General features: G+C 36.0%; 2 protein-coding genes across 3 annotated transcripts in view; one reads left to right on the top strand and one right to left on the bottom strand.

The window, feature by feature from the left end:
• The window catches only part of side-VI (sidestep VI), an 841,483-nt gene that overhangs the window by 206,159 nt on the left and 609,016 nt on the right, over positions 1-26,308 (bottom strand). The gene's annotated exons all lie outside the window — the stretch shown is intronic.
• Positions 14,458-16,158, top strand: LOC141480807 (uncharacterized). Its single transcript, XM_074171293.1, has 3 exons — positions 14,458-14,828; positions 14,894-14,964; positions 15,266-16,158. Exons 1-3 carry the CDS (start codon positions 14,677-14,679, stop codon positions 15,352-15,354), a joined length of 312 nt encoding a protein of 103 aa, XP_074027394.1. The 5' UTR covers positions 14,458-14,676; the 3' UTR covers positions 15,355-16,158.

Genomic DNA, 26,308 nt, shown 5'->3' with positions numbered 1-26,308 from the left:
TTGTTGTCCTCCCGTTAGTGTACTGTTGCCTTCTGTGCATGACGTTAAGATATTAGTAGGAAGACTAATAATTGAAAGTGGGAAGAAATTATAATTTCTGGAATTCTCGAAATGGCTGAGTACGGTGTAAACTTCGCAAGGTGAGTAATCATTTTCTGATTTTGGATGAATGTAAAATAATAATTTTCTCGTTTTCACTTAGTTGGAAGGTATATCTAATATCCAACATACAGTTGAAAAATCATGTCATCTTAGTATTTTTGTTCTACGCATGTGAATATATGTGACCTATATTTAGGACAATGGGAACATACTATACCATTATGATTTTTTAGGGGATTTTCTCTGCATGAAGCTTTGGCAACGATAGAAGATGATGACTTGCAAGCAGATACACTAATCCTGTTCCCATCCAATAATGCTTGTGGCAATATCGCCGATGAAGATTCTGGAGAGGAGGACAACATCGAAAAAAGTTTACAATTATGTGAGAGAAGATATTCAGAATAATAATGATTTATTTGAAAAGTCTCAAAGTGAGAATGCAAGCGAACATACCCCTTTTCAGTTATTTTCGCTCTTCTTTGGTGAAACGATTTTTCGAGACATCACTGAAGAAACAAATAGGTATGCATCTCAGAAAAATAGGTCCATTCGGATAGATAGTAGCGAAATGAAAAGTTTCATTGGAGTCCTTATTCTGAGTGGCTATGTTCCACTTCCCAGAAGGAGAATGTTTTGGGAACGAGCACAAGATACTAATAGTACTTTAGTTTCCCAAGCAATATCTAGGAACAAATTTGAATACATTCTCTCAAATATTCATTTTCAGGATAACAATATTTTGGATCAATCAGACAAGTTTGCCAAAATCAGACCTCTCTTTACGTATCTGAAAGGAAAGTTTCTAGAAAATGCTTACATTGAACAGGACCATAGCGTTGATGAAGCTATGGTTCCCTATACTGGCAGACATGGCTGTAAACAGTATATCCACGGAAAGCCAATTCGATATGGTTAAAAGTTATGGGTCGGAACCACTCGACGGGGATATATAAATTGGTTCGAGCCCTATCAAGGTGCTGCTACAAATATCAGCAAAATATATAACGAGTTGGGTGTTGGAACTTCAGTGGTACTCGAATATGCTGATACTATACAATCAAAATGGAAAGATTTGAAATTTCATCTATTTTTCGATAATTTTTTCACGTCTATACCCTTGTTAGAGCATCTTACTTTGAATAAACTATATGGTAGTGGAACAATACGTGAAAATCGTATTCCAAGTAGTATTTTGGGTAGCTTCAAAGTGCTAAAAAAAACTCCACGAGGAACTTATGATTACAATAAAATTACTGATCAAAATATAGTATTTGTCAAGTGGAATGACAATAACATTGTTACATTTACTTCCAATGCGGTTGGAGTGAACCCTTTACACACCACTAGACGATACTCCCAGAAATAAAAAAAGTTTATTCAAGTTGATCAACCTCATGTCGTCCAAATGTATAATAAAAGTATGGGCGGAGTTGATCGTTCTGATCAAAACATAAGTTTATATCGGACATCTGTGAGAGACAAAAAATGGTACTTTCCTTTAGTAACCCATTGCGTAGACATGGCAGAACACGATGCGTGGCAATTATACAAAAACTCTGGAGGAGTTATGGATCAGCTGTTCTTCAGAAGGAGTATTGCCAATACTCTACTCACCCAAAATAAAAAGGAATTCACCTACCAGAGAGGACATTGTTCAAAAAATATGTGTTTGGAGTTGCGCTTTGATCGAATGGACCATTTGGTTATACCCCAAGGAAAATAAACACGATGTGGTTCTTGCCACCAAAAAACTACCACTAGGTGTCGAAAGTGTGACATTGGTTTGCATGTTAGATGTTTTGTAGCCTACCATACTAAATTAATTTTTATTGTCCTAAACATTTGTAGTATAACTTCTGCCCATTGTCCTATATATAGTACACCCTGTAAAAGAAAGAACCTTCCAAAGGAAGGAAGGAAGTAATCAATTTGAAAATAAGTAACGCTATACATGGATGTGTAGATCATGCAAAGAAGTAACTTTCAGATTTGGAAGATTCTCTCATCCATTTTTTTGTATCAGATGAAGTAGTAGAAAGCCAAAAACTTTTTTTCCCAAAAATTAATCACTCCTAAAAATATAACCCCTTTCAACCCTGTAAAACTTTTTTAGATTTTTTCTTTTTTTTTTTTCAAAAACCAAAATTTATATACAGTTTTTTATTCTGAATCAGAAATAATATAGAAATGCCTCGTGATTGGCCCCAAAATTATTTGGGCATATCTGGGTTAGTGACCTGTCCACCTTCCTGGAAAAGACAGGATGGACGATCACCGCGGAGGGGAACTCCTCGGGAGGATGTACAATGGGTCACATGTGGCCTGGTACTACACTCACCCTCCCTACTCTACAGATACAGAAGCAGCAGAGTTGGGATGTCTTCAAAGAAAACAGTACAAGGATCTCAAATGTATTTACTTTGTAGACAAATTTGTTGCTTTCCCCCTGTCAGTACAAGCATCAAAATATTTCTGATACTTATTTACTGTTATGAAGATGAATCTTCAAAAATTAACATTTTTGCTTGCCAAGAAATGACTTCTGTAACAATTCTAGCTCTTAAAATTCAATGTGACGTGTACTTCGAATCTAACTTCTTCGAAAATAGTTTTTGCCTGCTATTGAATGATACGAAAATTGAGTCCGTCTACCACTACAAGGGCAGCATTTTCTCTTTGTGGGGATGGAACTGTAAGGTAAAATTCTTTTTTTAACACGAAATAGATCATAATGATGTATCTATCCTATTTTTCGAATTATATTTGTGAGGAGGCCATTGATGATGGAAAGTTTTCAAGTTGACACCTCACACAATATAAATCGGTCAGCTTCACTAAACAATATGTTTCCATCAGAATGTCACCATTTGAAATCATTTTCAACTTGTTAGGTAACAATCGCGAATGCTCAATTCACTTTCAGAGAATATACCGAAAATTGATTGATTCCAATAGTCAATTGTTCATTCATTTCGGAATGGAAATCGTGCATGTGTGCTAGGTGAAATCATCCTCTAGGGTGGAATGATTTCAAAATGTGAGAGTTGGAGCAGATAATATGTTTCAGTGTTTTTGTGCTTTTTATATGCAAATGAAGGTCGCATAGGCATTATCATTCCAGGCATGGTTTGCAGAAATTATTTCGAATGACGGACCACATTAATTTATTTCACCGCATAAATATTTACAACACGTTTTCACCCTTGTGTTACAAATTTGTCAAAGCTAATCAGATCTGCATTCTTCCCATAAAAAATTCGAGAGTGTCAAAGCAATAATACTTACTATCTCTCAATACTCATTCTGTTCAAACATGGGAAATAGACCAAATTTATGGATACAGGGTGTTTATTAAACATGCGTCAAAAAATTGAGGGACTATTACTTGGACTATTCTGAGGATATTCTTTACTGTGATGAACGTTAACGGATGAATAGCTTTCTCATCCATCCCACCCCAGCCAGGTAGGGGTATCCCATGAAGGGCGGTACTGATGTCTGAGGACTTCATGCCGCCATACCATCAGTCATGTACCCATTGGTCCTTTTCGAGACCAATAATCAGCCGAAAGGGTAAGGGAGCTGGACTCCAAGCCTGAAAGATACGAAGATGATTTTCCACTTCCATGAAGGTTTTGGGATATTTTAATACCTCGTCATTCGCTCAATTCCCGTTCACTGATAAACAACTATACAAGGATATATTCAAACGCGTTAATTATATTCGAACGCATATTCGAATCCCCTAAGGATTCTGTGCTCTGAGGGAATGGTGACATGATCACTTTGGTTCCATGAATGTCTTGTTGTCGGGATTCATTCTTTTTGTGAGACTTTTGGTAGCCATTGGCTAATTTTGGAATTTATATCCAAACCTCTCGGTTTTTCGGATTAACAAGGTAAAACATCTTTTATAAGAATAGAAAATTGTTTTATTCTTGGCATTTGGATGCTGGTAAAACATTCAACTCACATGTTGGATTCACTAGAACGTAATCTTAGTGATTTGAATCTTGACTTATCGGGGCAAAAGTAAACTTAGAGGCCACACGACACCAAAGGTGAGTTGGCATCGTCCTAGACCTCACTTCCAGTGAACCGTTTCCATCTAATATGAAGTATTTCATTTTAGGCCTTCTTTTATCTGGATGCCATTTAGTGATAGGACGCTTTGTTTTGAAGTTACGGAGCAGAAAAAAATTTAGACAGTATCAATTATTTCAATTTAAAAATTATTAACGTAGGGATATAAAGGTATAGCGTACTACACTGGACCTACTAAGTAATGAAAACCCAAACGATTACATTGGTACCTATTAACATTCTCGGACAGTCAAGAGGCCAGTTATGCCCTCAAATCACTCGTGCAGAATATCCAATGTGGAATCTCTTGGTTCCTACCGAACAACATCTGAATTGGTAGCAAATTGCCAAAAACGACTCTCCTCGATAGGAAGACTCAACAGATTGTCTCTGGTCTGGATTCCTAGCCATACTGCCATGGTAGGCAAGACTGCTGACTTCTTTGCAAAGGTGGGTGCTGCAAGCAGCTTCATCGGACCAGAACCGGGATTGGCTCACTCCAAAGTGTTTATACACCCTTCGAAGCTTGATATCAAACAGTTGTTGGACTAGAGTAGGGAAGAACTACGAAGTCTAACAGGCCTTCTCACAGCTCACTGTCATTTGAATCATTATATGCAGAGACTTGGACGTTCAGAACGTTCGGAAGAATAGGTGAGAAGGCCTTCGAATCAAACATAACAACAAAACAAGATAACTTAGCTTCGGACATATTTGAAGGCTATGAGGTTATGTCATCTGCAGATCACTAACTTGGTTGAATGGGACTAGCATGTCAAATCATCTACAAAAACAATTCGTTCAGGCCTACCAGAAAATAACTACCACGAAGGGCGTTGGAGTATATACACTGAATTCATTCCTGCATATGCTTTGGGCGGTACAACTGTCGGAATCGGTTTTCAATTATTGGAACACACTTGTAGACCGGTTTTGGGACGTTTGGCCACTCTCCAGTGCAAGGTAGTGTCTATCATCAACATACAGTCGATGGTTTCCTATAATTGATAATAATCAAATTCCTTCAGATTATCATTTCCCGAACTAGGCTGGAGCAAACGGTAAATAACATATTCATCATTGCTTCAACTGCCTGTTAGCAGGGTGACCAACCGCATATCCGAATTTGTTCATATTCCTTGTATAAAAAACTGTACATCAAATAAATGGGCATACTTAAAGACTGACTATAAATCAAATTATCTACAAAAACATTTCGTTCACGCTAGTCTCAACTTAGCTACACTGAAGGTTGGTGGACTGACATCTATCAGAAAACTACTACTCTCATGGCTAATACCAGGTAGGGCGCTGGATCATATTTGTAAGGGAGTTTGCACCAGATAGTATTGGGAGTATAACAGGAAAGTTAGTGTTTAACATACTCAACATGTATTTAAAAACCATCATGAATTCGGAATAATTATAGAATGGGTCTCATTGTGTCTCATAAATATCAAAAAACCATCACATGACCGATTTTTTATTCCTCCGTTCCAGGGGTTAATTGCACACACGAGAAAGGTCGTGATATAACAAACTAATTTTTTCAATAGTTGATGCAACTTTATTTAATTAACTCATATTATTTGTGAAATTATAAGACAGCAATAAAAATTATTGGGCGCTCCGGGGCGACTTCATTGATTTCAATGGCGCATTTGCTTTTTCAGCTACAGGAAAACCTGGAAAAACCTGCAACACCACATCATCTGAAGATCTTGATCTGCCAATGTCCTCTCTCTCATAAAATGAAATGTAGGGTGTCTTCAGAGGCTACCATAAATTCAATACATCGCCAAAATACTTCGTGACATAACTATAGTCAAACTCAAACCAGCTTTCGATTAGGCTAGCAACATCACCTATTTCCCTGAATACTACTAGATGTATCAAATTGAATTAGAGTACGTGGATATTTCTTCTCCTTTGATTGCAATCATTTAAATTTCTTCATTCTAATGTGGACAAAAAATTTAATAATTCACGTCACTGTCATTTCCCGCAGTATGATAATCCCGAAAATAAGAGAAGGGAAAAAGCGGGTTATCACCCTCATCCGCATATCGTCTGGACTTATTTCATTTTGTAAATTTCGGGAGGTCACCACAAATAAAAATTGATGGTTTTATCAACACAACACACATCCAGTGCTACCCTATCCTTTCTCTCTACATTCCTGTTTACGACCGAAATTCAACCCTAACCCAGTTATTCCGAACTGTCCTGCTTTACCTGCGAATATCCAATTTAACACGCCTTTCCCAAACAATACATCAAGCAGATGCGAAAGAGTTATATTGCGTCCGGTCGACTAGCAGTTATCCACGTGTATCTGCGACCCCTTGAGGGTAATTATCGCAGCTCAGGCCGAAGCCAATTCACGAGACATGGGACAGTGCTACTGACAGAGCTGTGGTGCTTTGAAAGCATTGCATTTCATACTCACTTATTATTCAGAATGTTTGTATTGGTTCTTTGTTCGGTACAGTTTGCCAGTGCGCAGAAATCAAAATTTGCTCTGCTTCATTTAGAACAGTTCTGTTATGTTCACAAAGTCTTTTGGTTATTTATAAACTAATTCGGAACTATTCCAGAACTGTAATTATGGGTGAGAACTTCGGAGAGGCGACTGACTAGAACTTCCACCAACTGGTTCTGCCGTGGTCTCCTTAGATCACAATCTTCAAAAGCTTCAACTGCAGCAGCGGCAGTCATCTTCAGTGGCGTGGTCGAAGTACTCATCTTCACGTATCAACTGGTACCTCACTTCATTTTAGAAAAATAACAAAAAGAATGGTATAAAATCAGTTCAAAATTGCAGATTATAATAGTGTAACGAATCTAAAGCCGCACCGACAAGTACGTCAGCTGACTCATGGATCAAACACATGACATCACCGCGAAAGAATGCCGACGGGAATCGCCGGTAAAATTCTAGTACCGAACCGACTACAGAATTTTAGAGAGGACCGTTACCGATATAAGCACGTCTTCCCGACCCAAGAGGGAAGTTCAGAAAGTGAATCAAGCGGCTAAACAAGGAATTCAAATAGTGAAAATAAATAAGGGGTTAGTTGCTAAGTGTTGTAATGAATAAATTACTTTGTGATTGGTGAAATATTGTTGAAAATGAATTTATTTAACACAGTTAGATCATTAATTTGTCACAATGGTATATTGTAAGTGAGAAAATTATTGTTTTTTGTGAAGGATTCGATTTGTTACTTTTTTTTGGGCATATAATCTCTCACAATCTTTCTTCAGTGGTCGACGTTTCGGGAAACACAATTTGGATTCGAATATTTTGAAGTAAATTTTAGGTTTTGAAAACGGATAAGAATTTTTTCTGGAACGTCGATCATTGAAGAAAGATTGTGGAAGGATATATACCTAAAAAACAGTGAGAAGTTTGGTTCGGTCACTTTGCGTATATGTTTGAAATTTCTTTCCGCGTTATCGTCATAAATTCTTGAGTTCGAAGGGTTCTTCATGTATGACTTTGTCATTATCATTATCTCCATCTAATATTATATTTTATTGTACGCCAAATGTATTGTGATATATGCCTGTAAATAAGTTAGGACTTCATCATCTTTATTTCTCTCCACACATCTCTCTTGAATATACTGAAGCTTCTGTTTTTCGATTTTCTATAATGCATCTAATGCGTTTCGCTATGCAAGTTAGCATTATCAGGAAATGACTGAGAATTATAGTTCATATCATCTTTTCGGAAGGTTCAAAACCTCCCTCGCCACTCGACTCTAATCATGAATGACATGACACGACAACAATGATGTTAAAGGTGTCCCCTCTAAAACGCCAATTTGCTGAATGATCGCGAAATTAATCTTTTCAATGGTAAATTCCAAATTATTCATTTTCAAAATACAGTGAAATCAAAATTCGAGAATGAAATATGTTTACAACTTTGTCGATGATTTTCACTTCTTGCGTTGGTAGATACTCGTTACTGCCACCTAGGAACTAATCACGTATACGAATACTTCAGTTCAACTAAACTGAATGTAGAAGCCTTATTCTCAGAGTTTATATAGAAATCATCAACAAGGGATGTGGCCGAGTTGATGCTCTCCACACATCCAAGGCCATATGACATGGCGCAAGCTTCATGTCATGAATCGAGGAGAGAGTCAAGCGCCAAGGTCGAAAGTCACGTTCAAGGTCATATGACTTGCACATTAGCCTAAGGTCGTCTGACGTCATTCAATGTCGAAGTTGAGTGGTGAGAGAGGTTCAGATCCATCATCAGCACCCTACTTTCGATTATGCTAACTTGGTTAGAGACGACTGAAACTACTAGTTCCAACCAGTAACTAACTTGGTTAGAGATGATACAAGCAGTTAATCGGGTAATCCATCATAGTCATGATAGAAGACGATGAATTCAAACTCAATATAGAAATCTACTAACGAAATAACAATTATACAAAAATTCATAAGTTAATATACGATCTGGTAAATATCCATCAGGAAACCTGCATGGAAGTGTCGGATTTAATCGAAGGTCCATCGTGATATAAGCCAGGAAAATAGCTGTTTCCGCTAAGAATTTAACATATTCTTTCTTCTCTGTAGAAATGTTGGGAGAGGCGAATATCTCGAATTTACATTTCAAAATATTTATTTCATTAGTAAACATTGATTACTTGAAAAATAAACAGCAATACATGTCGTTGGTGAATTATTTCATCTATAAATGACACTTGGTCAAACTACTATATTTATTTTTTTTGTATATCCAAGAAAATAATTTTGAAATCTTTGGAAAAGAGTACGAATATGAATAACAAGAATAATAATTCCCCGAGAGAATTTCTGTGGTGAAATTGGATCCTTTTCATATCAAACTGTATATTACAGCAATGATTAATTTGTTTGAATGAAAAAATCCACCATTCCTGCTCTAGGCTCGGGAATACGTTCATTCATGTGTTCAGATGCTGTGACAAATGTTCCACAAAACAAATAATGAAAACTCCAATTTCGCCCCAGCAATTATTCATTGCAGATTTCGTTGCAGTGCTACAAAATATCGAATGATATTCACGTCAGTAAAATGTTGGAAATGGATTGTGGTGTCCTACTTCTTGGAGGCTGAGGGAATTCAAACGATATTTCTTCGAATGATTAGAAATGTATAGAGCTGTAATGATTTTTGAACTATCAGTGAACTGACTGACTTTTGATGAACATTGTAATTATTATAGTCGAAGTAAATGGTATTGTGCACACTCAAAGTTTTCGGTACCCCCAAAGGCCAAAAAAACCAGTACATAGAAATGAACCGGCTGCGAAATAGTCCATGTGGACTGAAAATTTGGCAGTTTGTATTAGATAATTTTTATTAACCGAGTTTTATGATCGGCTGAAGAGTCACGAAATTAAATTTGAAGTCACGTCATGGTGACGAATAGATATGGGAAATGCGTTGATGGTTATCGCCGTCGTGTTCAGTTCAGGAACTGATCGCGATTTGGGTGTTGAAATTCGACATTGGTGCAGTTATACTAAAAGTTTTTTTTCATTCGTTTGAAATTTGGCATCTATTGACAAGTACTAATAGTGATAACGAGTGTGATAACAACGCAGACTTTTTACAGTGTACTGATTCCAATAGCGATGGTAAACAATGCGAAAAAGAGATATCAGTAAATAAGATTCGGTGGCATTTGAATATTGAAAAACATAGAGTATGTTTCAATGTATATAAGAATCTGAATCACAAGTTTGGTTTTGAGGGAAACAAACTATCACAAGCAATATCAGATTTGACCAAAATTCCTTTCTCACCTTTTTGTTAAATAGTCAAAAATAAACCTTATAATTTTAAGACGCGATGTGATACAGTATTACCAAAACCTTTAGATGTTCACCCAATAAAATCATTGAAAAACACAGTATACGACTGTTACGAAAGCAATGAGATTCCTAAAACTGAATTCATAAGGAAAAAATTGAATGCATAGAACAAATAACTAAATATGAACAAGAACAACGGCAAATTTTCTGATTGGACGAAACTTGTTATGACACTCACGACACAGTTACGAAAGGGTGGACTGAATGGCTCGAGAATGTGTACGCCTAACATGCCTGCAAACAAGGCATCGCGACTAATCATTGTGCATTACGGAGGAAGTGAAGGATGGGTTCCGAATTCTTTGAAATTATGTGGAAAAAACTTGAGGACTGCAATGTTGACTATCATAAGAACTTGGAAGCTGATATTTTCGAGGAAGGCCAACAAGTCAACTTACTGATAAACAGCGCATTATTTGTGAAAAGTAAAGTGACTTTACGCAGTTATTCATTGGGGTGAACTAGAACATTGCCTTCTCCACATCTTTTCGACATTCCCCATTGAAATTTCAATTTTTGATTTTATGACTTGTTTTGGGAAGGTAAACCCTTGGTAATGTTATAATGTGACGCATAACGGCGCCAGTATGTCTAGCTTTCCTTTCTCCTCACTCTAACACATAGCGCTAGCCGTATGTCGGATAAATATTCTCTCCCCTCTCTTCGCATGACTCAGTGTTCAGTGTGCTATCGACATATATTGTTGACAGTGAGTATATAACGTAAAGCTATCAGCACTTTTGAAAGTGATTATGAAAAATCTGATGGAACAAGCAGAAGATGATATCTGAAGGAAAAGATAGTTTGATAATATATTTCGATTTATCTATAACAAGCATTCAAAAAGTCTACCGTCGCCGGGTCTATATTTCGAATTTCTACAGTGCGACCTATTTTTAATGGAAACACCCCTCTAAAATTTGAAGTTGTAAATCGATTTTAATTTTTTTTTTCAAATGTCAAGTACTTAAAAGTTCTACCTTGGGACAAAATTTGAAATGTTCATTGAAGTTTCAGGGCATACTACGATATTTTTTCTTAGTCGAAAATCGGGATTTTTTATTTATTGAAAATATCACTACGCCACTGGATTCAGAGTGCCTCTAAATAGTTTTGACAATTCAAAAATTCGAAAACTCACACAGTTAACAATCACAATATTTCATTTTTTTATGATTTCAACAATAAAGTGCCGCCAGATAAAAAAAATACCGTGAATATTTTTAATGAAAATAACAGAATTACATTCACACAATTCAACTAACAATGAAGCAAACAATTTTAATAAACATAACCAATAACTAATTATTGAAATGTTTCGGTTCAGTGCAACAATTAATTCTAACTCATATTCTAGTAGCCTCTACTAATCCACCATGTATTTCGATACATGTGTCGTAGCGCTTACGAATGTTTCTGATTACATTCCTTAGTTCTTGAGGGCTAATATCTGCACATACCTGTCGAATTCTTGAACAAAGTTCATTTCTATCTGTTGAGCGGTTTTTGTAAACTTTTTGTGTGAGAAGTCCCCAGAGAAAAAAGTCCAAAACTGTGACGTCTGGAGATCTGGATGGCCACTCTATAAACGGACTACCACGGCCTATACATCGGTTTGGAAAATGTTCGTTGAGCCATTGCCTCACAGATCTGGCATAATGAACTGAACACCCATCTAACTGGAAAATTTAATTTGATCGTTCATTGATTGGCAGCTCGTGAATAGCATCCCAAAACTGTGTTTAGAAATTCTAGAAACCTCTGCGCATTAATGTTTTCCTCAAAAAAGAAAGGAACAATAATTCGTTCGTTCAATATCCCACACCAGACTTTGATTTTTTGGGAATACTAGCTTTTACAGTTTATTAGCCAGTTAGGATTATCCGCTGCTCAATAGCGACAATTCTGTGATGACACTACTCCATTTGTAGTGAAAGTGGCTTCGTCGGTATATAAAATATATTTTAGGAAATTTCTTTTGTTTAAATATTCCCCTTGGGCCCATAAACAATATTCCAGGCGTCTTGCTTCGTCACCTTCTTGAAGTGTATGCAAAAATTTTGGCTTGAAAGGTTTGATATTCTTCGCCTTCAGACATCTCCGAATAGTTTCTCGTAGAATATTCAAATCTAAAGTGGCATTCCTTATACTGGCACTAGGATTATTTCCGAAATAATCTCAAATTATTTGATCATTCCTGTCATTCCTGTTTCGTCTTTGTACAGGATTACTTTTCAACATCATTTTTGATACTGCACCAGTTTTATTGAATATTTTATTTATTTTATTTACCGTACCGCAGCTAATATGAGGACGATCTGGAAGTCTCTCATTAAATACTCTACAAACCTCTCTAGCACTTCTAACGTCATCTCTCGAAAGGCGTACAATTTCAATTTTCTCTCTTACGCTCAATCTTGCAGCCATGATACAAAATAATTCGAAGAACTTTAAGGTGAATATTGTTGACAATAGTACACTTAAATCTTTCACAACTAAGATTTACATTGAAATATTAGGTCTTAGTTTTAGTTAATTTGCGTGAAAACTTGAATGTAATTCCGTTATTTTCATTAAAAATATTTACGCTATTTGTTTTTTGTTCATCTGGCGGCACTTCATAGTTGAAATGATAAAAAAAATATTCTCATGGCTATATCTGTTGATATAGGGTGTTTTTTGTAACTGTTAGCTGTGTGAGTTTTCGAATTTTTGAGTTGTCATAACTTTGTTAATAATGAATATTTTTTAATGAAATTTCAGTCACACCTGTTTATAGGAACTCTGAATCCAGTGGCTTAGTGATTTTTTTCAATAAAAAAATCGCTAATGGAAAATCCCGATTTTCAACTAAGAAAAAATATCGTAGTATGCCCTGAAACTTTAATGAACATTTCAAATGTTGTCCCAAGGTAGACCTTTCAGTACTTGACATTTCAAAAAAAAATTATTAAAATCGGTTCACAACTTCAAATTTTAGGGGGGTGTTTCCATTAAAAATGGGTCACACTGTATATATTTTTCTTCTGATTGTGTACTATGAGATTTCCGACAAAGACTGATAAAAAACAAATTATACAAAATGCGAACTCCATTTATTTCTGCAGGGTCACAGTACAATTCGTAACGAATACGTAACGAACTATTGAACGAATATCAACAACTATTCCGAAAAACATCAACTAGACGCACTAAATCATTTCGAAATTTAACGAGGAGGTCACCGATATAAATCATCGGAGATGAGCCAACACCCCGACTGTTCTCAAATAAATAGCCTGCATAAGTCAAGTCAGGGCCAGCAGAAGTAGTGAAGATAACGGCCGAATTATTCCACGCCGTTTTCGCAGTAAGAACAATCCCAAACAGTTGTACCAACTGCATCCTCCATCGTAATCGTAATTATGCAAAATAAACCTACATTTGCATATTTGAGGATGGCTTCGAAGATGTTAAATTTTAACCTACGGAGACCGACTTGTCTGGCGTTGACAATGTTTTGTTCTGGATGATGTTACCTTTGTCAATGTTCTATGTTGTATTCCAAATCAGTAAAATTGACTTTATTTGGGAAGATTACTATCGACAAAACAATGAGTAATTTAAAAATATGTTATTGATATTTCTGCCATCTCAACAACTCTTTATTTGTTCTTTTCATCACACAAAGAAATGCGTTATATTCATTAAAAAGTTTCTCCAATTCAGGGGGTGTTGTCAGAAGACAATCTGAGCAGAAGTTTCTCATTTATGGTTGTTCACCACCCAGGTTTTTGAAGTCTAGGGGGCTTGTGAAAAAAAAGATAAAGATCAGAAGGAAGTGTTCAGTATAACCCACACAGCACTAGATATTCATGGAATATTCCCTGTATATCATAAAACGAACGTATATATTCCAAATATTCATAGAATATTCTTGGAATATATACATGCCTTTAGAATATTCATAGAATATGCTTGAATGAATATGGCAGGATTATTCCCGAAAGAATGTGCATAGAATGTCTATAAATGGATTATTCTCCCTTGAATATTCTAAGAATATTGTCGATCGAATATACCATATGATATATTCTTAGAATATATCCCCACGGTATATTTTGGAATATTCTATACAATGGAATTTTGAATTATCTTATAATAACGTATCCAAAAATTCAATATTATTAAAAACAAAAATATTTGAAGATCTTAATCGAATGCATAACCTAATGTATATAACCCTGATAGTGTTAACCAGTTTTTGAACTCAACGCAAAGATTCTGGATGAATTGCTCCAACAGCAACTGTTGGAAACGACAAAAAAATTTGAATGGGCCAATAAATGAACCAGTTGCATCAATAAATTGATTAATTCTCATCCTATTTGTATTTTTGTATTTGAATTTATTTAATTACAAAGCGAAAAATCCTGGAAACAGAGAAATGGGGAAGTGAATAATTGGAGTAAACGTTTCTCATTGGTCAATTGAAGTGTAGCGCGCGACAGTCGAATAAGCTCTGTGAAAGCGGCTGTCCCTTAATGCATGGTACATTTGCGTTTGCGTTAAATTCGACATTTGATTCAACATGGCGGTTGACGTGGCAGGTTCGCGTGTGTAATGCAAGGTGTGTTGGTGTTATTATCAAAGTATAATTCTGTCACGTTCAGTGTACCATTTATAATTTGGGGTTGTCCAATTTGCAGTACAGCGAATAGTTTGATTTTGGATCTTCAAACAGGAGAGTTGCATCTATTCAGTCTTCAAGAAAAGTAAGTAAAATGCAAAAGAATCGATAGTAAAGTCATGGTGATTAACCTACTATACCTCATTTTAGGTTCGAGGAGAGTTGGTGTGTGGGATTTGTTGGTTTGACTAAGTACAGTTGTGTATCTTCAATAGAGAAAAGTAAGTGAATAACACATTTTTTTGTATCATTTGTTTTCATGATTTTTATCACTCGTTTTCAAGATAGTATCAATTTTCCCAAAAGGAAACAGAGTGGTACCTGGTACAGGCAGGTGCGCCAAGGAACTGAAAACGTAATGATTACTTTTCAACAAGACAATGCAAGTTGCTCTTCAAGTCATAAAATGTTGTAAATGTTCATGAGTAACCTCAGCGAAAAATATCTATTTGATTTTTATTCCAATTTTATTGTGCCACTTTCAAATAGTGATAATGAACGTTGATGTACATTTTGTTCCAGGTATTACTATTGAAACACTGGCTGATGCATTGTTGGACAAATATAAGGAAAACTATTCTGGTGAGCAAAGTTTGAATAACTTTAAGTAAGTGAAACTCATTGAAGAACCCATCATACTACTCATTTTAAATACTTCATTTGTGGGTTTATTTTTCTAAGTGAGAAACCTAACCTAACCTATTTCTTGATGTAATACACTTTTTCTTTTTCAATGAAATGATATATTTATTATTTTTTAATTAGTGCTGATGAATTCACAGAGTTGTTATTTTAGTATATTTTTTAGTATACATTTGTTTGAGAGTAGGAATATCCTAATTTGAATACATTTCTAATATTTGTAATATGACAGTATTCAGGAATATTTTATTCAGTGAATAAATATTTTGAATTAGATTTTTTATTTTTAATATTGGTTGAAACGTCAAATATTTCAGTGTATATTGTTTTTAAAATATATTTGTTTATGAATATTATGTGTTTTATTACTTGTGTGAATCTTGTATCAAAATGCAATATATACATGCCTAATAGCGGTTACTCGTCACATTCTTGGAATATTCCAAATATTCCTAGAATATTCATAAAATATATTTAAAGAATATTCTATGGTGTTTCTCTATTGTATATTCCTACAATAAACTAAGAATATCCTAAATATTTTATGAATATTCCTCGGGTTCTATTCCTGGAATATTCTTAATAGAATATACCTTAGATATTCTAAGAATATTATAAGATATTCCAAGAATATTCCCAAGGAATATTCTTAGAATATATCAAAGGTTCGCCAGGAGCACTTCCAGGGAATATTCTCCAGAAGATATATATATCCATGGCATATTCATAGCATAATACAATATCCTTAAATGTATATTCATAAAATATACCTGGAATATCTATTGCTATGTGGGAATTTATCGATATGAAAATGATGGTAATATATCTGTTGATATATGCATGCAGAATCGAATAGTGAACATATAGTCATAAGTCTCAGTTATTAAAGGTAATCAGGTGCTAAGATTTGATGTCTAAAGGAAGAATACCAGACATATTATTGGTAGATGTGAAATATCTTGTCCATAGGCTTCCCATGTTCACACACACACACACACACATACACTGTCTTCCGACAGTTCGAGTCCCTGCATATGATGATTCAAATGACAGTGACCTGTAAGAGAGCCTGTTAGACATCGTAGTTCATCCCTACTGTAGTCCAACAACTCATCAAGCTTCGAAGAGTGAATGAACGCCTTGGAGTGAGCCAATCCTGGAAGATTCTGCCAGAAGTTCATAAATCTTCTTGCCATCCAGGTTTTAAATCTTTGTTTGGCAAAGCCTAAAGCAATGCCAATGACATGTTCTGGTCTGATGAAGCTACTTGCAGCACCCTCCTTTGTAAGGGAGTCAGCAGCCTCATTGCCTTCCAGGTCAGTATGGCCAGGAATCTAGACCAGAAAAATATGTTAAGTCCTCCTATCAAGAAGAGTCGTCAATAGCGTGAATTTCCGCTTGGAATACAGTCGCAGGGGCTCCTAGGCAGTTTGATATATCTGTCCTAGATCTGCGACTGAAAACACCTGCACCAGAACCGAAAGGTGTTTTTGATCCATTTGTGAACCAAAAACTATCTGCTCTTAATATTCACTTCTCCCAGAGGATTCAGTCCTCTTTATAAGGCAGTTCACAGTTTACAATTGGAGGCATAAAGTCAGAGGTTATTTCCAGAATGCTGTGACTTTCAGTCTCAACCAACAGTCTGTTGCACTCTGTATCAAAATGATTTGTGAAATTGGCAATGTGCACAAGTCTATATGCAGTCGAACTAGCCTCTCTCTTAATAATAATAATAACATTTATTGTGCAAAAACAAGTTTTATACACAAAGAGAAAGGGGTTAGCCGGAGGCTATCTTCCACCCGTTCCATAATTAAGAAAAAAAAGCATACAGTAAGACTATGAGTAACAGTAACAATAGACAAAAAAATAATACAAAAAACTATTATGGAGATAATGTAAAAGATTACAATCATTTTTCAACATCTAAGAAATGAATTTACAAAGTTTTTTTTAAATTGATATATAGACAAATGATTATAAGGTAATAAATTATTCAGATACTTAGGTCCAAAGTAAGAAAAACATCCCTCAAATTTGGTGGTAACATGATATGGAATGGCTAATGTATTTTTTCTTAAATTGATAGAATGAGTATCAGATCGCTTTGTAATTAATCTGAACAAGTAATTAGGAGTTTTGCTTTCCAATAGTTTATATAAGAATACAGATATGAGATAACGAATTCTAAACTCAATATTCAGCTGATCTAATTTCAATAAATATGGAGTTACTTGATCACGGTATAGTTTATGCAGCACACAAATCTCATACAAGCATTTTGTATGCGTTGAAGTTTTTGTTTATTATAGTCTGGCAAGCAGTTGTAATACACTGAGCAGCAATACTCAATATGGAGGTAAATTAATGATTGAACTAATTTCAGTTTTGTTTCTTGAGAGAGTTGGAACTTGAACTTGTATAAGGATTTCAGTTTAAAAAGGCAAGTTTTGTAAATGTGTTTAACGTGCTCGTTGAAAGAGAGAGTGTTATCGAAATATACACCTGAATTTTTTGCTGAATTCACCCAGTCAATCGGTTCATTGTCAAGAAAACGATGGAAATTTGTTCAAACTTCATTTCTTTGTAGATCAGATCCCAAACAGAGGGCTACTGTTCTATTTGGATTTATTCGAAGGCCATTATTTTTGAAAAATAGAAGTGTATTTTCTAAATCTAAGTTCATCCTGGTGATAGCATGGTGAATATTATCAGATTGACTTGACAGATATAATTGAAAATTATCAGCATATAAATGTACGTCGCACTGGGATAACGTGGCAGAAAAGTCAAAGATGAAAAGAGAGAACATTAATGGACCCATTATTGTGATATACCAGAAGAAGTTTCCTGAAGAGATGAGCATAATTGATCATTATCCAGTATAACCCGTTGAGCCCTTCCTGTGAGATAGCTTCTCACCCAAACTAAAGAACTGCATTCAAACCCAATGTATTTTAGTTCAGTCAGCAATAGTTTGAAGTTTACCAGATCGAATGCTTTACTTTGATCAAGAATAATCAAAAATGAGACCATCGATTTGTCCCGAGAAGTAGTGATATCATTGATAACCTTCAACAGAGCAGTGTTGGTACCGTGTTTCTGTCGGAATCCAGATTGCACTTCTGGAAGTATGTTAGCTGTATCCAAATATACTTTGATTTGTTGTGTTATTATTTCACCAAAAATTTTTGAGAATGCCGGCAAAATATTTATTGGACGTAACTCGTTGAAACAGGTGGCTATAGGTATTTTGGAAGTGGGTAAAATATTAGCAATTTTTCAAAGATCAGGAAAAATGCCTTGCCTCAGAGACTCATTAAAAATATATTTTACTTCATCTATGCAATGTGAAATAATAAATGAAATCATTTTAATATTGATATTATCGATACCGAAAGCATTTGATTTCATTTTATTGAAAATTGGGAAATTGTGTGAAAATTCAGAAAATTGTGGTCCAAAACCACAAATCTTTCAACATGTTCATATAGTTAGTCTGGCTTCATGTAAAACTTCTTCCAAGTGAGCGTTTCAAGTGAATTTTTTCTACATTCTATTCAAGATATAGAAAAAAATGTTTGATCAAAGTTGCAGGGAACCTAATAATTCACAATATACATTATGAATACAAATAGCAGAAAACCCATAGTAAAAGAGATATTTGCAATGAATATGAAAAAATCGATTTTTTGTCCGTTGAATTTGGAATATCTTCAGTCGCAAACACCCTACGATAAATAGGGTTTGAGACATATTTCAGGGTGCCAAACTCAAGATTTTTACAAGTTCATAGCTGACTATCTCTTATTCTGAGGGGAAATCCCTGATATTCCTGGTATAATAAAGCTCATTTCCAAGAGCATATCAAGGAAATGAACTGAATTGTAACCCTGAAAAATTGATATATTCTGAAAATGAAGGAAATTAATATATTTTATAAAGTCGTTGCGGAGAAAATGAATGAGACTCAAACTGCTTTTGAATTATTGTGTTGTCAAAACTTTCATACTTCAGCGTAAACCATTATAAACGTCACAGATTTGGCAGCTGAAAGACTGTTTGAAATATTCAGTGTATACGAGAGAAAGGAGGTGTTAGCGGTTTTTAAAACCTTATTTCGGCATTGTACACATCTGTTGTATATTTGATTTTATTTGACGAGTGGGGTAGCATTTTGAACTGAATAACTTCATTATGTAAACATGCTGAATGGTGGAGCATCTAGTGGAGCATCTAGTTTTCACGTTCAGTAGTTTAGTTTACCATAAACATTTTTCAATTTGTTAGATATTCGATCGTATTCCTTTATACTAGATATAACAATAAAAATAATATGTCGTCATCACCCACACCCACAGTATAATTGAAAAGACAAAAAGAGGAAAAGGAGGCTGTTTTCTACTCAGCCTGAAAATAGAAATGAATAAACAATAACAAATAAAGACCATTTGACTGTGATGATAAAATCAAAAAATGTATATTACCTACTGAAGTTTTTCTCAACACCAAACCGATCACTTGGTGATCAAAGCACGTGTCGATGTGTTGAAATAACGGTTTGGTGTTGGGAAAAAACTCCAGTAATATTCATTACTGCACCAAAGGTTCCAAACAGTACATCACAAATCAAAACATGTGTTTATGCAACCGCTGTAAAAAATTCGTGTTTGTATCACCGACATCGGGAACGGACAAGAGACTAGACATTCGAGTAAGTCTATAGTATTTTTTCAAAGTTTTCATTTGTATATGATCGAAACTCACAGGGAAATCGATTATAATGTTTGGGTGCATTATTGGTGCATCCAAACATGATGAGAGTACGAGATATCAAACTTCATGTGTGTTGGTGAGTAGATGAAGTGTTCTAAATTTCTCAACTTTTAACCACTCTGATTCTTGTATGGCTGAGGATATATGGTCATTTTACCGGATACCAAATAAAACACGTACTCAAAGAGTATCCGAATGTCATGAAGAAGGTCCATAAATACTGTTGCAATAATACACTTTCGACACGATCAGTGACTCACATAGTCTATGTTTCAAATTCATGTTGAGCAAATCACGATTTGGAAACAGTTGCTTGAAGACGTTATGAAGTTTGGTTCAGATAACTGACATGTTCAGTGGAGCAAAGTCCTGGATCAAAACACAATCCTTAATTTTTCATCTCGGTCATGGAGGAAAGTATTTCATTCTCGATGCGGACAAAAAAATGGATTCAGTAAGCTCTCTCTTCTTCTTGATCTAAACATCATTATTGCAGATCTATTATGATTGAACTTGAGCCTATGGGCTGTGAAAATGTCTAAGATGGCTTGAGAAACGTAATTCACATATGACAGAGCGGATGAAGAATTGAAATACAGAAATATAACTTAGTGTCGCCGGCTTGGTAATGAACATTGCCTTTTTCACAAACGAATGAAAATCACACATATAGAAGCTCAATAACAAGGGTCTAAGGACAAAACCTTGTGGCACTCCCTTTGATACCCGTAGAGCAATCGATAAAACTCCATCCACAACAACTCTTTGAGTACGATTTTTTAGATAGTTTTCTAAGAGTCAAACTACTTTTCGAGGACACTAAAGTAGACACGTTTGTTACACAATATCTCGTGAACGAAAGTGTTGAAGGCCTTACCAGTAGTAATGAACAGATCAGATTCTACAACTTTGAAGAGGTCAGTAGTTAACAGAAGAGCCATGGTAGTACTATACTGAGGTCTGAATCCTGATTGAACGGTTGTTGTGATATGATTTTCATCGACATAAATATTGATTTTATCATGTATCAGCCCCGTAGAAAATTTTTGAACTCTCTGAATTTTGTTAAGTTGAAGGAGCAATTCCGGATTATTCTTCAGTTGACATGTCAAATGAATTCCGCTAACCCAAAAGGCATCAGAATTACAACTCGCTGACTCTTTCCTGAAAATCAAGTCGACCGTCGTAAACGTCTGTGTTCGACCGTCCTGTGTCTGACTAATGGCGAATTGTTTATTTGCCAAGTTATATCTGGCGAAGAACATCTTCCAATCTCCCGCCATTACTGCTTATAACGATCGTGACCGCGTGTCGGTTATTGCTTTCTTTGGTTCCCAGTTCACTTTTATGTGTTGTATTAGAGAAGTTGTCTAAATGGAGTTTAGAACAGCCAGCGCGGCAGAATCGGTCTGAAATTGATAGCAATCATCGGGCATCGGTGATGCCGAATGGTTTTAGTGGATTCTTCTAATGGTCGTCGGTCTTTATAGTTATCGCCAGGCTGGTTTTGCTTTCACCTTCGCTAACTCCCATTGGCATTTTGGACAGAGTTTGAGATGGTGAGAATTCCATTAATATGAACAGAATTAGGTCGTAAATCTAACTGAAACAAGTTTCCGATCAAAATATTATACAAGTGGCAGTAATTCACGGTAATTTCCTTGGATTGCATAGAAGTTAAGCTTCTGAAATTTCGTGACAAGTAATATTTGGAACATGGAAAATGTGTACTGAAACTTCCTATGGTTTTATACCACTTGTATTTGTAACTAACGTTACTGCAGTTTCTTCGTACAAGGACATTTTCAAACGATCACAATGAACTTGAATTTTCAATAATGTAAATCCTTATATACCTACCTATACATTCCCTGTTGGTAACACCAGACGTTTCTTAATGCCTTCCTGAATTTTGTTTACGTGTGAGAATATGGGTCAATTTGGTTGTTAAATCATATCCACAACCTTCATGTTCCTGGATTTTCAAGGATTCCGAATAACTGAGTTTCCAACCCTTACCTGCAAAGTGCAAAATTTCCGAGTCATTTAGATTCGAAAATTTGTAGTTTAATTCCAAAGAACGTTTAGAAAATGTCGAATCATGTCGACGAGGTAAGTCGAGTACCGGATATTTTCTTCTCTGTGACAATTGATCCTTCTATACTCTGTCCATTCAAGCTACGGAGTGCTCCGAAACATTGTCATGCATAGTGCACGTGATCACCCAGACACGGCTGCTTGTACATAGTCGACCGAACTTCTATGAATATTTTAGTACTATTCAGCTGGGTATAGGAACATATTCCAGGTGGGGTGTAGGGATACAAATTAGCAGTTTCTTCAACCATGTCAGTACTCAACATTTAAAACTTCAAAATACCGTATATGTACACACCACGGGCACTGAAACGTAATCAACCATTCCGACACTGTAATAATAAATTCTGCCAGCCGATTGCAGTTGAATCTGATTGGCCAGCGTGAGGAAACTTGTTTATTCTACCCAGTAGATGACAATGTACGTAGTGATCGTGCTTCGATCACGCATCTATCTTTATTTGTGTTACGTTATTTGTTGGATGGATATAGTTTAGGTATGTCCAAGGCTCAGAGAGTGGAAATGTGTTTGAACTCGTGGAATTATGGCATGATTTAGACAAATCTGAAACATCTTGAACAATTCAAAATCCTTCTTAGCGTGTCAACCGTGCGTCAGAGTTATAGTTATTTTTATTTTATAAAAAAATTCCCACATATCATAGGAAAATATAACATTAAAACAAGAAAAAACCATATATTTTGAAGATATCAGACTTTTGATGCACTGTTTGGAAACTTTGGTGTAGTAATGAATATTACTGGAGTTTTTTCCCAACACCAAATCGCTATTTCCAACACCTCGACACGTGTTTCGATCACCAAGTGATCATCTTCATGAGGAAGATTAAACTAGAAACTATCGCGAAGCTAACGCTATTTATGCTATATAGATATACCCTACAGGTAAACCTTACTGGTGTACCACCCATACTGGTATACCCCCCTGAATTAATTATACAATTTGTTTCGTATCTACCACCCATACATTTCGTACGAAATCGAATGTAGGGACTGCGATGCAAAATATTATGGACAGACAAAAAGATCTATTAAAGTAAGATATCGATCGGGTGTTCAAGAAGAGGCGTTACAAGTCTCATATACAGCGAAAGCAGATTTGAATACTGGGCAGAGCCGCTGTGTTGCCAGATTTCAAACAAGTTCTTCAATTTAGGGTAAAGCAAATTTTGAATGTCGTGTTCATTACATTTTTGTGAAAAAAATCATAACTTGAAAATTTTACGTGGTAAGAAATTTCCACTATTATTTTCGCATTTAGGGACCAAAAATCAAAAAAGAACTGCCTTTGGCATTACAGTTGTAAATTAGCTGTATACTAGTTCCATCTTTCAAGGACTAATTAACATGTTTTTCACTCGAGTTGTATCATTTTTGTCTTGTTGCAGAAATTGACATAGAGGAAGGAAATCCCCGTGAGTTTGTGAGGTATCTCGAAATGGGGATAAACTTCTTATTACTAATAAATATGCTTTTAATCTCCGGTTTAACATCCGGATTAACGTAGCCGTACCACGCCGTTGAAACTAATCAAAGCTTAATCTTCATTAAGCACGCTCTTGTTTGTACATTTTGGAAGTTTACGACTAATTTTCAGGAGTAGCTGAGAGACATTTCCTAGAACATTTCTGAGTATATTTTTTTATTGAGGATTGATTGAACGTCTGAAAACTGTAATCTCTTGAATATTTTAAACTGAACTGAATATATTTGAGTGGGTGGGTTTCTAGTTCCTAATTGATAGTGAGCATAAAATATGCAATATAAAATTTTTGAATTTCATAAAAGAGGTCGTTGGAGCTTTTATAGAGTTATCGAAAGTACATTCAATACTTTCAGGAAGACATTCGTTCTAACATCATGAAATCTGAAATACACATACAACTAAGTATCAGTTCTATATTATGGTTGTAATGACAGACAGGATTCGATGATCATAATTTTGGATTAATTTGAATTAAAAAAGAACAAAGTGAAAATGAAACACACACGTATATATATATATATATATATATATACGATGTGTTGTTTTTCCGGGTCTTCATCCGTTGTGTACTATTCGATAGTCGACGTTTCGCCATCATCCCAGATGGCATTATCAAGACGAGTTACTGCTTTGCTTCGAGTAACTGATGTCAGGTTCTTCTTGTGGTGTTTTTATATGGTTTCGCTTGCGTAAGTTGTATGGATTTGTTACCTGTTTTTCTACCTGAGGGTTGTTGATGGCTTTTGGTAGTTCTCCTACCTGTTTTTCTACCTGAGGGTTGTTAATGGCTTCTGGCGGTTCTCCTACCTGCGATGGTTCGTTATCAATTTGTGGTTGTCTTTGGTGGTTGTTTTTAATTATTGTTTTCCAAATCCTTGGGATGTTTAGTGAGCCATCCCTTTTGTTGATGAAGCCTTGCTTTTCGATTTCGAAAAGCAAGGCCTGAGTCTATGGAAAAATTGAATAAGATAATTCACGCTGTAGTGTGAATACTCTTATGGTTCGTTCATGAACTTTTTTCAGGAGGTTTCGGACAACTAACATGAGCTCAAATGAGAAAAAACAGTATAGAAATCGCATCACAAGGAAAACTCCCGCGTGAGCTTCGGCAGGAAGCGAAACACCATAGACGAAGTCTAGAGCGAAAATCTGTTGCGAGGAGAGCTACCCGTTAACACCAGCGGGGGTGCCTCTCACTATTCAATCCAATCGTGGGACCGTATGGCGGCATGTCTTCTGCCGTCTTGTTAGGCTCAACGAAACAGTCATCCTCTGCCACCGTGGACCAGCCTACCCAAGTGTAACGAATTGCCGACAGCTAGGCTCTGCCAGAGGTGACAAACACTACCCTTGCTACTTGTGGAAACACACATGAATAAAACAAAACAAGAACAGGAACAACAAAAAAAAACAATTGCTGGACAGAAGTACCCCAGCAGTGACTGGGGATGAACAGAAATGTCCACCCCAATCTACCGCTTGGAATGAGGTTGGACATAGCAGATCACCCCCAACAGCGGGAACCGGCTGCCCCTGCAGGAAAGCTCCCTCACTTGAGCACCTACACGGAGGGAACCCCAAGAAGGTTGAAGAAGCCACGCAATGACAGTAATATCGCTGTACCTTCCAAAAGCTTCGCAGAGGCCACCTTAAGGTTGCCAAAGAGAGTGTGTGTTCGGCGAGTCTTGGCCTACATCTGCCAATATAAAGAAGATGTCTTCTAGTGACCTGTTCACCTTCCTGGAAAGGACAGCATGGACGATGACGTAGGAGGACAACTCCTCAGGAGGATGTACAGTGGGTTACATGTGGCCTAAGTGTGAGTCTACACTTACCCTTCCTACTCTACAGATACCAGATACCGGAACAGTCATGATGCTGTCATTCCCTTATTCTCTATACCTATCGCTCTTCCTTTCCTAACCCTACTCTTGTATGTGAGAGAATAACTGTTTTACAAGCGTTTTAGTTTTTTTAGTGTTGTAAACCAAATAGACAAATGAAGAATTTTGGAGTTTGGGTAGCTGTACTTTTTGTAACGCTACTGCCGATGTCTAAACAACGTGAAGCACAGGTATTATGCAACTATTTTAATTAATATTTATCCAATATTATTGTGTATCGAAGTTCATTGCAGGTGTTATTTGTTGGTGATTGGTGTATTACAATGTGAGGATGGGAAAAAAAAAATGATGATACAGTAGACCAAATTTTTCGAAGAAAGTGAATATGGTTAAATCGAAGTTTTGGATCTTGGCTGAAAAACCATTGCGGGTTGCGGTGGAGGGTCGAATAGCTCCACTCACTTTGGACCTAACCTAACCTAATATATTCAAAACTTTCAGAGGTTTACAGATATATTTTCTTTCCAATGTACTCGTGATGTACTTATGATGCACTATTTGGAACCTTTGGTGTAGTAATGAATATTACTGGAGTTTTATCTCAACACCAAACCGTTATTTTCAACACCTCGACACGTGTTTCGATCACCAAGTGATCATCTTCAAGAGTTTAATCTTCCTCTTGAAGATGATCAC

The sequence above is a fragment of the Leptinotarsa decemlineata genome, unplaced genomic scaffold, assembly GCF_025532065.1.
Source record: "Leptinotarsa decemlineata unplaced genomic scaffold, Ldec_3_MD MMD2_tig00000010_RagTag_RagTag, whole genome shotgun sequence".
Lineage (NCBI taxonomy): Eukaryota > Metazoa > Arthropoda > Insecta > Coleoptera > Chrysomelidae > Leptinotarsa > Leptinotarsa decemlineata.
This window is presented reverse-complemented; position numbering and strand designations above follow the sequence as displayed.

Excerpts from the sequence above, each read along its gene's own strand:
- LOC141480807 (XM_074171293.1), top strand. The coding sequence starts at position 14,677 with ATGCAAGGTGTGTTGGTGTTATTATCAAAGTATAATTCTGTCACGTTC. Across the intron at positions 14,829-14,893 it reads CTATTCAGTCTTCAAGAAAA|GTTCGAGGAGAGTTGGTGTG; the intron begins GTAAGTAAAATG and ends ACCTCATTTTAG. Across the intron at positions 14,965-15,265 it reads TGTATCTTCAATAGAGAAAA|GTATTACTATTGAAACACTG; the intron begins GTAAGTGAATAA and ends ATTTTGTTCCAG.